The sequence below is a fragment of the Oryx dammah genome, unplaced genomic scaffold, assembly GCF_014754425.2.
Source record: "Oryx dammah isolate SB20612 unplaced genomic scaffold, SCBI_Odam_1.1 HiC_scaffold_28, whole genome shotgun sequence".
Taxonomy (NCBI): domain Eukaryota; kingdom Metazoa; phylum Chordata; class Mammalia; order Artiodactyla; family Bovidae; genus Oryx; species Oryx dammah.
The window spans coordinates 8476230-8490163 of record NW_024070212.1 but is presented as its reverse complement, the minus strand read 5'-3'; the positions used below and the strand labels follow the sequence as shown (position 1 = coordinate 8490163).

General features: G+C 45.8%; 1 protein-coding gene across 1 annotated transcript in view; it reads right to left on the bottom strand.

The window, feature by feature from the left end:
- Positions 1-2104: 2104 nt before the first annotated feature.
- The window catches only part of CD244 (CD244 molecule), a 36015-nt gene continuing 24185 nt past the window's right edge, over positions 2105-13934 (bottom strand). Inside the window, exons 4-9 of the mRNA XM_040230092.1 lie at positions 12897-13004; positions 12384-12448; positions 10029-10082; positions 8274-8339; positions 6374-6430; positions 2105-4773 (exon numbers count right to left, since the gene is read on the bottom strand). Of these exons, the coding sequence (XP_040086026.1) occupies positions 4693-4773; positions 6374-6430; positions 8274-8339; positions 10029-10082; positions 12384-12448; positions 12897-13004 (431 nt within the window). The 3' untranslated portion in view covers positions 2105-4692. The remainder of the gene's footprint in view (positions 4774-6373; positions 6431-8273; positions 8340-10028; positions 10083-12383; positions 12449-12896; positions 13005-13934) is intronic.

Below are 13934 nucleotides of genomic sequence, written 5' to 3'. Positions count from 1 at the left end.
CGGACACGACTGAGCGACTGAACTGAACTGAACTGAACTGACTTACATTCATGATACTCTTGTGTGCACTTGTGTTACATATGCTTTGCGGCCCATTTGTGTTTTTTAATACTGTGCTTCCGCTGTCATCTGCCCCAGCACATGGTCTGTGGAATCAGAATGTCCTCTGTGGCCTGTAGTGGGTACTCCCGGGGAGCCAGGCAGTGCTTCATACACAGCAGGAGCTTAATTACTGTTTTGTTCATTGACTGTCCATTGCATGGATAATTTTTATTTTATTTTATTTATTTGGTTGCTGCCAGGAGCCAGCATGGGAGATCCCACCCATGACAGGGTCATGTGGAAGAGCCTGGCGGGCAAGGCAGAACCAGGACTCGAGGGACTCCCCGATCCCACCCATGACAAGGTCATGCAGAAGAGCCTGACAAGGCAAGGCAGATCAGGTCTCAAGGGGTCCCTTGGATCTGCTTGAGCATCTACCCCGATACCAAAATTTGTCTGTTTACTGTCTGCTATACTATACTCTTCTGATATTAACAGGGGGCTATCCCAGACCACCTTTCTTTGGAAAATTAACTTAGAGCTCCAGTTAATAGTCTCCTGCATATAAAAGGAGTGTCTCAGCTCAAACCCCTCTGATGGCTCTCAAACTTGCCTGACAGGTTTCCCCAGACTTTTAAAGCTATGCATGTGATTGTTCACAGCCTCCCAACCACGAGAGGCACAGGAAGCTTAAAACATCTTAAAGATATAGAGCCTTTTAAAGAGCTAAGAATTATATTGGTGAAGGGCTTCATTGTTGAGTTAATGATTGCTGCCAGGCCTCCATATCCTTTATCTTTTAGGCACCTGGGAGGATATTAATCAATGTAATTGGGATGCAGAAATAGGAATATAGTAGTTTTGATGTTAGCAATACTAGACTTTTGAGTTAATGGATTTTCTCTTTGTTATAAATCACTGTACTCCTCTTTCTTTGTTATAAATCGTTGTATCCTTGCTATGTAAGAATGTAACTTTATTTAGTGCTTTCTGAGAGTGGCACCAGACTTTGGAAAGAACAACACTTTTAGGGCAAATAAGTTTTCTGGTTGACGGACCCTTATCAGAAAAGGGTCATAAAATGTTAATAGGCCTCCTGGCCAGAAGATGATGTAAATCACCTAAGACCTGTGTATACAGATAGGTATGCAGAGAGAAAGCCTGGTCTCAATAAGGCTCAGACCTGCTGACCCTGCATGACTCTGTTTCTTACATTTATCTCTATGTACAGCCCAAAGTATAAAAGCTTCCCTGAAAAATAAAGTGATGGACCAGCTCCATGAAAGCCTGGTTCCCCCGTGTCAATTCTTTCTTTCTTTCTCTCTTACTTTCTTTTTCAGGCTGATCCCTTTGAGCAGAGGGGCCCTCTGTCTTCACTTCTCTGCCTGGGCTTCTAATACCTGAACGGGAAGGCACTCTGTGTCTTCATTCCCTCAGGAGACTGGGAGGGTGCCTGCGGCCTACGTGAATGGTGCAAGTCCCTTGTCTTGGGGCTTTATTGGCTTTCTGTGTAAACCAAGGAATATCAGCCTCTTTCTCTCCTCTATTTTCTTAACTATAACATTCTTTTCTTATCTCTCTATACCTCTAAATAATCTCAGTCGCCAACGCCGTCATGCTTTGGATACCCTGGATCCAACCGGGGCTGGACCCCAGTAGGCTGCGTTGAGTCTTAGTTGTGGCATGTGGGATCTTTTGTTGTGGTGCACGGGCTTCATTTCCAGTGGCATGTGGGATCTTAGTTCCTGGACCAGGGATTGAATTCAGGTATTCTACATTGCAAGATGGATTCTTAACCACTGGACAGTCAGGGAAGTCCTGAATTCCAGTATTTTAAATGGAAATTTTGACTATACTTCACTTTTGCTTTCTGCATGCATTTTGCAACTGCATTCCCTGACTATGAGTTGACTCCACTATAGAAGACCATGGCCATGTGGCCCTTTTCATAAAATAAAGAACAAAAACCTGGCAACTCAAAGGTCTGTAAAGCCTCTGATGACCATTGGTAAGTAAATGCTGGTGTCAAGTGCCTCAGATATCAAACATACTGAAAAGTGTCCCGGGTTCATTTTCAATTTGAATAATTCAATAAGTTTCCATTTGTTTCAATAAGTTGAAATAAGTTTCCATGTGAATAATTCAACCTCCTCAAACATGAAGCTTTCTTGCTTCCAACTCAAAACCTGTGTCAGCCCAGCACCATACACAGAAAAGAACATAAACCCAACTCCATAAAGCACTAAGGAGTAATAACTAATGTTTTCATTCTGTTTTTTTTTTTTTTAATGAGGTTACAGAAGAGGTGGAGGGTGCACAGTCACAAACACATTCAGATTTCCTACCACTCTCTGTAGCTATCGTTCATCTTTAAGGTTCTGTAGTCACTCCAAACTCCTTCCCTTTCTGCTCAGACTTTTCCCTCTTCCTCCTCAGTCACCCATCGTGCCCCTAGTTTTCTTTCTTCCATGCATCTCATGATATTTGTAGATCAGTGATAACTAATGTAGATCAATGAAGCTTTTCTTTTTTTTTCTTTTTCTTTTTTTTTTTTTTTTTTTTACAACAACCCTGCTTCCACACTGGGCACAATAAAGGGGAAGAAGAGGGAAAGAGAATTTTCCTCTCCCTCAGGCACAGGCCAGGCTCCTCCATTGCTGGTTGTTGTTTAGTTGCTCAGTCGTGTCTTTTTTGCAACCCCATGGACTGTAGCCCACCAGGCTCCTCTGTCCATGGGTTTCCCAGGCAAGAATATTGAAGTGGGTTGCCATTTCCTTCTCCGATAATTATCTTTTTAAGACATTATCACATAGTTCAACAAAGACATACAAGACGATAATGATAATCATTATTATACTCCAGAATAGAGCATCCCAGAAGTCCCTGGACCCATAGGATCTCTTCTGCTCCTTAAATAAATCTGCCCAATTCAAGATCTATGCAACTCAGGACATGTAAAAGGCCAGCAGTAGGCAATGGTTAGTATCTCTGCTGTTCATCTGAATTGCTATGACCCCTATAATTTGCTACTGCTTCTTCTCATGAAACTCCTGACTCAGCTGCTCAGCTGCCCACAATTGCCTTGGATCCTCTCCCCATCCTTTTGCATATATCCTCCGATTTGTACCCCAACACTTTCTCCCAGATGTGGTCTATGGACTAGTCTCCAGGAAGAAGCTAGTTTGACCAATCACACACCCACAGGAGAGAAGGATCTGAGGGGCATGAGCAAGTGGCTATCCCCCAAGACTAAGTGGCCCCTGGGATCTGGGGACCCTAGAATCTGCTGTTCCAGTGTGAACAGGGCTAGGAGACAACTGACAGCTCACCGGGAGTCCAGACTCCTCTCCAGCAGGAGTTAAACAGTGTGTTTTTATTGATGGCCTACAAGTGCCCTTTGGCTGGGAGAGGAAAAGTACAGAGTAGGGAAGAGACCCTTTTACATTTTCTTTCCTAAATTTCAGAAAAGAAATTTAGACTGCCTTTAAGTAATAGCACAGTAATAGTTCTATATTAAATTTATACCTTAAGCACAGAGTGGGGCAATTGAAAAATCAGGCTCCATGCAATGTTACCTTTTCGGGTCTCTGACCAGGCCCTCTTCCAGTTCCCCTTTTCCTGGGCTCAGCCAGACTTTCAGCCTGCTCCCCACAGTCTTGTGGAAGAGTCTGGCTTGAAGGCTCAGGGGAGCCCAGCAAGGTGCCTGGTTCCTAAGTGCCCAGCTGCCTGAGCCCTCCCTCCAGTGTTTGCCATGGGGAGCATCAGGACTCAGAACTTAAATGATACTGTTTCTAATAGTGAGGAATGTGTAAAGAAGCCAAAATAGATGTCTAATAATGTGTTTTTGTAAATCAAACATCATTCTGCAGGCAAAGCTGCTTCCACTGCCCGATTGTTAGGATGGCATGGACTCTGGGTGATTTTCCCACTCAGCGATGGGCTTGATTTGCATCATCTACTCTTGCTCCTGTCCACACCCCTTTGTGACCAGATGGCTAGAGGTAAAGTTTAATATATAGTGGGAAAGTTTTTCCTCTGTATTTGAATATAGCCCAGGCCTGGCCTCCTTGGAGAACTTGCCAGTGGCTTAGGGCTGTTCAGTATACCTTCACAGAGAGACCTCTTTCTTCTCCTCTGAGCCCCTGCTATCTTTCCTTCCTTTTTGGAAGATGGGTCTGGGCCAAGGAAGGGTCTAGAAATGTGGTCATCATTGATTAGGGAGGAGTGAAGATGAGTCACCAGGGGAAAATCAGGGAAACAGAATCTTAATGTGATAGTAACACCACCACACATTTACATAGCACTTGAAGATGACCAGCACTGGGACATGCTGTGTCGTCTTTTGGAAACTACCCAACATCTCTATCTGTTCTTGTCTGGTCTGTGAGTTGAGATATTATTTAACAGCCTTGCTCTTAAAGCAGCTGTTAGAAATCATTTTCAAATAAATAAAGTTATATTTTAAAAAAATACAAGTAATGCTAAAAAAAAAAAAAGAAATCATTTTCAAAACAAATATAGACCATGCACAAACTCTTATATCATCTCCAGACTAGGAACCACTCTGCAGAGAATCATTTGGCATCATCCATTGTGCTAATTCCCAAAGCAGAAGTTGGGCTGTAAGAGGGGTGAGAACAGCCGTGGCAATTAGGAATATATCCAGAAGTTCTCCAGCTCCCTACGACTCAGTCGAGCAGGGTTCTCAGCTTTGGAAGTTCTTTTTCCAACCTGTGGAAGAAAAGAAGAATTTCAGACTCTCCCACTAAGAGATCCTTGTAACAGCCCTGTGGGCTATGGATTATTATCCCCATTCATCATTCATAGCAAAAGGAAGCTCAGCCAGGTAAGGGAAATAACTCAAGGTCAACAACCAGTAAGAAGTAAGAGGCTTGAATCCAGTTCTTCTGGCTCCATTCCTAGTGCTTTTTGATGACACCATGCTTCTTCATGACCCACTTTGCCTTGGCCCACACAGTGTCCTCTACAAACCTTGACTGTCCAGCTGGCTTTAATGCGGGGCTGCAGCTCAAGTGCCAGAAATTCCAGCAGACACCCATCTACACTTTCCCTTGTGACCCATGGCAACATCTTTATCGGGCCACAGGTGGAAGCTCAGGTGTTACATGAGACTGATGAGCGGGGTGCTCTCCATGCCTTAAATTCTCTGGGTATAAATAGGAAGTGTAATTATACTACCTCATAGCATTCTGTGAAGATTAGATGAGATAGTGTACATGAAGCCACTGGCAGGCTACCACTGATATATATACACAATAAACCTCCAATAAACATTGAGTGCCTACTTTCCATTCCCTAAAAGGCTTGATGAGAATCAATCCAGCCACCAGGCTCAATGGTCACCATTGTGCAGTGTCCATCCCAGCAGCAGCTGAAGATTATATGTGTCCTGGAGTGATGCCCGATTACTTGCTAACTTGGGGAAATCATTTAGATTCATTTATCCTCCCTTCTCTGCTCCCCACTTCCCAACACACACATATCCATGGAAGAGAGAGAGGTCCAATGTGTGGCCCACAGCCGGGAAACCAGTCTGGGGACATCCCTAGTTTAAAACTCAGTCTTGGGGACTTCCCTGGTGGTCCAGTGGCTAAGACTCCACAGTCCCAATGCAGCAGGCTGGAGTTTGAATCTTGGTCAGGGAACTAGATCCCACATGCCACAACTAAGAGTTCATATGCTGCAACTGAAGATATCACATGCAGCAGCAAAGACTGAAGATCCCACATGCCATAAATAAGACCTGGAGCAGCCAAATAAATAAACAAATAGTGGGGAAAGATCTCCCCCAAAGGAGTCAAATCCACAAAATATGATAAGATCTTGGGTTAGACCATAGCTCTTCTTGAACCTCCACTTCCTCATTTCTAACATGAAGATTCACATTAGAAGATCCCTGCTGCTGCTGCTGCTGCTGCTGCTGCTGCTGCTAAGTCGCTTCAGTCGTGTCCGACTCTGTGCGACCCCATAGATGGCAGCCCACCAGGATCCCCCATCCTTGGGATTCTCCAGGCAAGAACACTGGAGTGGGTTGCCATTTCCTTCTCCAATGCATGAAAGTGAAAAGTGAAAGTGAAGTCGCTCAGTCATGTCCGACCCTCAACGACCCCATGGACTGCAGCCTTCCAGGCTCCTCCGTCCATGGAATTTTTTCCAGGCAAGAGTACTGGAGTGGGCTGCCATTGCCTTCTCCGAGAAGATCCTTGAAATCCCTCCACCTCTGAGATGCTATGGATGACTTTTCTCACGTGTGATTTCAGGGCTATGCTGTGAGCACTAAACCCATTCAGAAAGAATTCCAGAATCTTACCTCTTCATAGATAGTTTTACTGAAGGACGGGCTTTGTTTCTTCTTCTTGGATCCAGTCTGAAATTTCAGAGGGGAAAGAGTGCTTAACTTCAAGTTAAGAAATGTCTTACTTTTAACTGATGTGAGAGGTCCCAAAGGAGACTCAGAACCCACAAAGTCCCTGAAGTTTTCTCACCCAGAATTGTCTAGAATTTTCTACCCTGGGAGTAAACAATGGTGCTCATGGTTTCCAAAGAAGGCACAAGACACACTTGCCTATGATATGATATTTCTGAACCAAAGTCAACCACACTCACATACCCCTGAAATCCACGCATACACATATTCCCACGCATACACATATTCCCAGCACCCACACAGACACACACCCTTCAGACAAATCTAATTCAAATACTGCCTCAAACTGTGTATCTTTTCAACACATAACATACATACACACGGTTCACGTAAACAATTCTGCCACACACTTAAGTACCAGTCTTAGCACATACTCTGAACACGGAGAAACACTGGAGACATGGGAACTCAGAAGCTTTCTCAGCAGTATACAGAGCTTTCAAAACCTAATACCAAAGCATATGATCACGATGTCTGTGACTGTATGTTCATAAACTACAGTGTATAATTTAAATATGGGCTTCCCTCATGGCTCAGCAGTGAAGAACCCGCTTGCCAATGCAGGAGATGAGGATTTGATCCCTGGATTGGGAAGATCCCCTGGAGAAGGAAATGGCAACCCATTCCAGTATTCTTGCCTGATAAGTCCCATGGACAGATGAGCCTGGTGGGCTACAGTTCTTGGGGTCACAAAAGAGTCAGGCATGATTTAACAAGAAAACAACAACAACATAATTTAAATATAAATATCTCTCATGAAATCTGGGCTTCCCAGGTGCCACTAGTGGTAGAGAACCTGCCAATACAGAAGACATCAGAGATGCAGGTTCAATCCCTGGGTCGAGAAGATCCCTTGAAGGAGGGCATGGCAACCCACTCCAGTATTCTTGCCTGGAGAATCCCATGGTCAGAGGACCCTGTAGTCCATAGGGTCACAGAGTCAGACAGGCCTGAAACAACTTAGTACACATGCATGGTAAAATCCAAGTTGACTTAAAGACTTATTAGAACAGGAGTGAATGAAAAATCTAAAGATCTTCCCAAACCCTCTCCTCCATTGGACACAAACACAGGAGCCTTGGCCCATATGAGTGCAACACTCCCACAGTTTGGCAGATTCCTAACTTCCACACTACAGTGGCAAGGTTTTGACTTCATACTGTGACTCCAGCCTTGGACTTAACATTCTTCCCACCCCCTTTCTTCCAAGGTAGAAATATGACCAGGGGCATTAAGATGCCCTACTTTATGGTCCCAGGCACAGGTAACAGCCATGAGCTCAGCTTGGAGCAGGTTTCAAGGGGACTGTGATGAGTTACCTCAGTCTAGAGGCCTCCAGCAGCAGATGACTGGGCAGAACCTTCGTCTGAAAGTCAACACTGTGTCTCTCTTGGCCCAGTCTACTCCTCCAGCTGTAGATTATATGCCCCTGCCTTGAAAACCTCTCCAGGATCTCTCAGCATAGCCTCAGCTGGCCTAATGAGGACTCCTTGGTCCTTCTGCACAAAGCACCTCCTCTCTGTCTTTGATGATCTACTGCCTCTCACAGAAACTCACAGAGAATCCAACTCTCCTCCTAATCTCAGAGCTGTTCTTTTTCTCCAAACAGAACCAGAAAGGCATTTCTAGTTGATCCATTAACATTTAAACAGTCATTTCACACAAGCTACTCAGATACACACAGTGGAAGACAACTCACTTAGAAGTACACCCACGCAGACACACAACACACCCTCTGCAAACACACATCTGCATATGCATGCCGCCCATGGAGAAGACTTACCTTGCAGGGAGTCTGTACCAATGAATACAGTGTATTTGCGTTATCTTGTGACATGGAAGCAGAAGCCTAAACAGAACAGAAACAAAGCCATTTCAGAAGCAACAGCCAGCACAATCCTAGGGAGGCAGGCATCTATCTCCTCCATTCCTCGCCCTAATCTTCCCCAGATGGAAGCTCGAGATGTTCGTGAAAAGAACCCCAGACTATTTGGGAGGTCAGACAACCTGAATGCTAGTCCTGCTTTGCCATTAAAGATAGCTGCTAGTTGCTGAGTGCTTACTCTGTATGTGCATCCTCCCCTAACCCTTATAACAAGCCTACAAAATAAGAACGATCAAAATTCACTCCATTCTACAGATGATACTCCAAAAGGGTAAATAACCCAAGTCAGACAGTGTGCTCACAGTAGAAGCAGAATTTAAACCTCAGACTCTCCAAGATTCTCTCTTCAACAACTCAGTAGCTCCCTTTGACATCACGCCTTCCCTCTCTGGACCTGAACCAGGTGTTCTCAAAGGCAGGTAACCACCCTCTTTTTGCTCAGAGAAGAAAGCTCATTCTCACCAGCATCTCAGTCTGAGAGGAGCTCTTCTCTTGCATTTATTTAAATTCCTCTTGTTATAATTCAGAGTGGCTGAAGCCAGAAATTGTCCTTATATCTCTCTTTGACACACTCTGACCCAGCAAATCACATCATCTTAAGGGGAACAAGAGAAAGCAACACCCAGCTTGGGAATTCCAGAATGGCTCTGAGTGGTTGGGTGCCTCCCTCCCTCCTTTCCTCTTTCTTTTCCATTTCTCTCCTCTCTTTCTCTCCTTGGATTGCCTCTCCTTGTCCTCTTCCCCTTCCCTTTCTTCTCTTCCTTCTTTTCTTGATCTTCCTCGGAAGCTTATCACCATTCCCTAAGAGTTTTCTTTGCCCTGCAGCCTAGCCACAAAGCTAGAGAGTTTGTTGCTTGAAGTCTTAGCGTAAAAAAAAGTCATTTTTACCAGAAATTTTCATCACTGGCCACCAGGAGGCAGCATTTCTTTTGAAAAAGATGCCCCCAATCTGGGTTATCAATAGTCACTTTAGCAGTCAATTTTAGAGGTTGCTTCTCTAGTCTATGAACGAAGTCCTACAGTCCCAAAATGTTAAAGATGAAGTAGGTAGAGGTAGAGAGAAGACTCGAAAATCATTTGGCTCAGCTTTGTCACAGCAGAGCTATGTGGCCTTGAGTACGTTTAGTTAGACTTTGAGTCTGTTTCCTCATCTACGAAATGAGGTTCCTATTAGACCTATTTCATGAGGTTGTTTTGTGGGATTCAATAAGAAAATGGCATGTTACGTGCTTAGTAAATGTTATTATTAAGTCATAATTAGATAAAAGAACAACACAGATGCATTCTCTCCTAAAAACAGGTATAGTTAAGGGCAAGAATGAAAAGTACAAAGTCCCCAAGTACGGGGAGCATCAGGAAGAGAAAACAGAAGTTGAGTCCCCTGAGAAGTTTCCCCCTCCCACTGGACCACCCTTGCTACCAAGCATGGAAAAGAAAAGAATGTCTGTGTCCGACTTTCCAGTCCTGCTCAGCTGTCAAGACATTCCAGAACTGCACTCATCTATACAAACAATGTAACGCAACTGAGGCCAAGCTGTCTTCCAGACTCCAGGAGCACCAAGGTCTTACTCTGCCATTCAAGGGTGTGAATTTCTAGGGTGGCATTAGGAAACCCTAATGGCATGGAATGGATTCTAAAAACCAGAGTGGTACCTGGGACTGGACCATGGAGTAGATGGTATTCTGTTCTCCAGGGGCTTTCTGCTCCTGCACAAAAGATAGTAAAGGGACATAAGGTGACGTGAGCAGACAGCTGTGTCTGTCTGGACTTGAATTGACTTGGGGAGAAACAGGATAAGAAAAGGGACTCCGGGGAGCATGGGAAGGAAGTGGTCCTTGCACATCTCAGGATGGGGACAGATACTCACCATGCAGCAGTTAGTGTCAGGAGTGAGAAACCACCCAGATGTGAAAGAATCGCACCAAATGACCCTGCCCAAAGGAGTCTCCTGTAACTTGCTTTACTTTGGTAACTTAGAAACCTGCCTTTGCTGACATTCTGATTAAATTTGCAGTGTAATTAGTGACAATGGGCTGAGCTTTGGGTGGGGCTCTAATCTGAGCGTTACCTATTAAAAAGGGGCTTCCCTGGTGGCTCAGACAATAAATAATCTGCCTACAATGAGGGAGACCGGAGTTCGATCCCTGGGTCAGGAAGATCCCCTATAGAAGAAAATGGCAACCCACTCCAAAGGACACAAATTTGGGGACCCTAATTGTTCCAAATCCCCCTCTCTAGACCCAGCTTTGGTGGCTGGTTTGCCCTTGGCCTCAATCCAGCCCCATGCAGCTGTGGTGCTGAGTGGAGCCCCGGCCAAGGCCCAGGGCAGGGAGCACACTGCCTCCCTGCTCCCCTCTTCAGCCCTACCCCACAGGAGACTGGGGCTTGTGGCATTTCATGATCCCTGAGTACACACTGCCAGGTCTGGCCCGGGGAGAGCCCATGGAGCGCATTACAGTCCACTAGACAAGGAACAAGCTGAGCTCCCCGGAAGCAGGACGGCACTGAGAGAAGCAGGAAACAGCCATCCTCGGAGGCTAGACTCAGGGCATCTGGCAAGAAACAGAAGTTTATGTTTTTTCTTCTGCCCAGACCTGACTGAAGTATCTCCAGAAAGGTCAAAGCCAGGACCACGTGAAGCTTGAGATATAAGCCTTCAAGCAGAACCCTGGGGACTCTAGGGACAGGCCGTGGAGAGATGGGGCCACAGAAGGAGGAAGACCTGAGTCAGAAGCAGAGTAACAGACTTCAATCCCCAACAGGTCTCTTTTACACTAAATAGTTACTTTCCCCTGTGTTCTCCTTTTACCTAATTTAAAGTCATCTTTATTCTGCTGGGGAGGAAAGGCTATTTTTACTGAGTATTTGGGCATCAGTGACTGTTGGAAGATGCACTTGCTCCCAGGAACTGTACCAGCACCCAGTAGTGATGGGAGAGACAAAGTCTCCTTCAGTTTTTCATGCCCCATTATTCCGAGGAAAGAGGCCAGGGGAGCTGCTCTAATTCCCAATTCCCTAATTCCAAAGGCTAGACCTTTAGGAAGCTGCTTCTCTGTTCTGTGAGGCCTCACAAGGCCTCACACTGGTCACCAAGAGGAGCCCCACTGCTGTGACTTCCTCCTGAAGTGAAGCATCAGGAATGGGAGTGGGAAGAGGGCCCTTCCTCCCTACACCCATCACCCTTCCCTCCTGCATTTCAGCTGGGCACTGCCTTTCCCCAGGGCCTGTCCCCACATCCTGCCCTGCTCAGGGGCAGCGCAGCCCCCTGTGGTTTCCTCCTCTCTGACACCCCTGGACGACAGGCGGAGTTGGCCACAGCCTGCAGATACTGACTGGCCAGAGAGGTTCCCTGAGGAACTAACCTTTGCCCCAACCTGGTTACTGTTTAGCATCTCAGCCAGACTCAGGCATCTTCTTCTGAAAATACCATGAGCATAGGTGACGGAGCCAGCTATGAAACTGCTATGCTTTGTCTAGTCAGGCTGGCATCCTTCCCAGCCTGGGCAATGACTAAGGGACCCACAAAAATAAACTCGGATTTGCAAGGACCTATCGTGAGTTTGAGTGAACTCCAGGAGTTGGTGATGGACAGGGAGGCCTGGCGTGCTGTGATTCACGGGGTCTCAAAGAGTCAGACACAACTGAATGACTGAACTGAACTGAACTGAAGAATTTGTGGTCAGACACAAAATGCAAGCAGGTTGGACTCTTCCTGGAGCTTATCTTGGCTGGTGAGACCTGGCAAAAATGAGGATACCAGGGCACCATCCCTTCCCAGCAGGTAAAATTCTGCACCAAGATCCCCTTCTGCTTCCTTTGTCTTCTCTGCCCCTTGATTTTCCTCTTCTCCTCCATGGCCAGAGCTAAGAGGCTAACGGAGAGAAGATACATGGAGAGAACTGAGGACAATTATCTGGTCCTCACTCTCCCCATGCCCAGAATGGCCGTCCTACAAAAAATATCTCTCAGATTAGCTGAGAGAAATCCCAGCCCCTAGCATGTCATACTTGATTCCTCCTGGTTCGCACGGTGTTGACATCTTCATAGATTGTCAGAACTTCTGGGATTGTCCCTGTTAGAGGAGGGAAGCAAAGAAAAGAGCTGCAGAGATCTCCAGAAGATGTTCCATCCAGGCTTCCACTTCCGGCATCCCCATCTCCATCCCATAAGACTCAGACCCTGAGGAAAGTTCTAGAAAGGAGGCAGGTTACTGTTTTTCCCAAGATACCTGAAGAGCACAGTGGCAGCAACCTTGCCTGACATACCCATTCTATCAGGCCAGGCAGACTGCAGGCACATTTACACGTTGGGGAATGGGCTGTAGGCATCCAGCAGCTACCCCAGAGGGCAAGAACAGAAAGAGGGCCCAGTGGCCACTGCCACCCCTCCACCAACCATACACACACACACACACACACACACACACACACACACCACCCACTGCTCAATTTACTGGGGGCCCAGGCACATGCCACTGGGGATGTCAAATCGGGCGACACATCTAGGGATTCTGCACTTACGTGACTGTTTCCTCTTCCTCCTCCACACACAGAAGCAGGTGAGGGTGCCCAGGAACAGTGCCACGAGGAGAATCACGATGCTCACCAAAATGAACAGAAAGGGGAAACCTGAGGAATATGGAAGACACGAGCCTTGAGTGCTAAGCCCTCTCTCCTCCCTTCCCATCCGTCTGCTGCAGAATCTGTTTCAGAACCACACTCCCCTCTCAGACGGCTGGTCTCCTCCCACCATGTGAATTCACCATCAAAGTCACCTCCCTGGTCATTTGGGTGACCTCCCTTGAGTGATGCTAAGATCCCATGGGTATTAGTATCTCACAGACCTGGCTCGATTCTAATTCTATAGACTCTGTGCTCTTGGATAATGTCCTTAACCTCTCTGAGCCTGTTTTCTCACTTAGAGAAAGGAGATAGTGTTATCTACACATGGGGGTTAATTATGACTTTAATATATGTAAAACATCTGGCACAGCAAATGTTACATCCATTCATTCTTTTGTTTTTAACTCAACAAACATTTGTTGGGCACCTACTATGTGCCAGGCAAGTCTTCCACTTCACCTTCTGTTATTCCTGCCTTCACTGCTCTTCTTCATTCAAACGTTAACATTTGTGTCACAAATGAAGCCTGATACATAACCCAACCAACATGGGGAGAAGGGAGATGAATTAATGTTCCAGGTGCCAGCTGACTAGGCTTTTTACAAACATAATCTTAATCTTAGCAGCACTCCTGTGAGATACTTATTATTATCATCCCTAGTTTAGTCAAAAGAAAAGCTGAGGTTCAGAGAGGTAATGAATCAGCTTGGGATCTGAGAGCTGGTGAATGATGAAGCCACGGCTGGCATGAACAAAACTCCAGTGTCCTTGTCATTCCATATTCCTTCAGCTTGTTTCTTTTTTGCTCACGAGTGTTTAGTTTGCTGCTGTGTTTGGTTAGAAGTTCCTTGAGGATGGGGACAGCAGGTTTTTTCCTGTGTCCCCTATGCTGATACCTATGCTGATGGCACATTAAGTCTTTGTTTATATAATGAA